Genomic DNA, 851 nt, shown 5'->3' on the forward strand with positions numbered 1-851 from the left:
TCGCACTGTGGTGGATTCCGACGGTCATTTTCCGAGTTCGCTTGCGTTACCGCGCGATTGAGTTGAACGCCAACCCCACAGAGAGATTAAAGCGCTACTCTTTGTCTCCGTTACTCGGTTCCGGAATATCAACCGGATTCCCTTTCGAAAACATACGACAACTGCACACAACAACAACTGGTGACGACACAATCGCCTCCACCACAACACACACACAAATAATTATTCAGTCTTACAATTCATGTCGCAAATTCGAACAAGCTTTCGCCGTTTTCTTAGGATCGACTGACCCATGTCCAACTGCTGTTCACATGGAACCTTGCTCCACTTCAGCCTTCAAGGTTCTCACTTGAATATTTGCTACTACCACCAAGATCTGCACCAACAGCGGCTCCGAGCGAGCTCACGCTCAAAACTCTTCAAAGCAACACTGTCGCGACCTTCCTACCCGTCTCAACGTTCATTACACCTTTTCCGAAAAAAAAGTGCGTAATTGAGACGGTCAGGTATGGGCCTGGAGCTCAAACGCTATCCATTTTCAGGGCTAGTCGATTCGGCAGGTGAGTTGTTACACACTCCTTGGCGGATTCCAACTTCCATGGCCACCGTCCTGCTGTCTATATCGACCAACACCTTTTCTGGTATTTCATGAGCGCCAATGTCTGGCACCTTAACCTGACTTTTGGTTCATTCCACATCGCCAGTTCTGCTTACCAAAATTGGCCCACTAGGCATTTATACATTCTAATTGGGCGATTTCATCGTAAAATCAAAGCAAAACGCCTTGCTTACCCAATTCGAAGTTTGAGATAGGCTGAGAACATTGCGTCCCAACAACCTCTATCATTCGC

At 47.4% G+C, this 851-nt stretch overlaps 1 protein-coding gene across 1 annotated transcript; it reads left to right on the plus strand.

Annotated features, from left to right (window-relative positions):
- Positions 1-36: 36 nt before the first annotated feature.
- Positions 37-564, plus strand: Tsp_14281 (conserved hypothetical protein; the record flags this gene model as incomplete). The annotated part of the gene is given in 2 exon segments (XM_003368739.1): positions 37-269; positions 280-564. Coding segments are annotated over 2 exon segments (518 nt in total), but the record flags the coding sequence as incomplete, so codon positions are not given.
- Between the last annotated feature and the right edge of the window lie 287 nt (positions 565-851).

Source organism: Trichinella spiralis, assembly GCF_000181795.1.
Source record: "Trichinella spiralis strain ISS 195 chromosome Unknown Scfld1981, whole genome shotgun sequence".
In the NCBI taxonomy this organism is placed as follows: domain Eukaryota; kingdom Metazoa; phylum Nematoda; class Enoplea; order Trichinellida; family Trichinellidae; genus Trichinella; species Trichinella spiralis.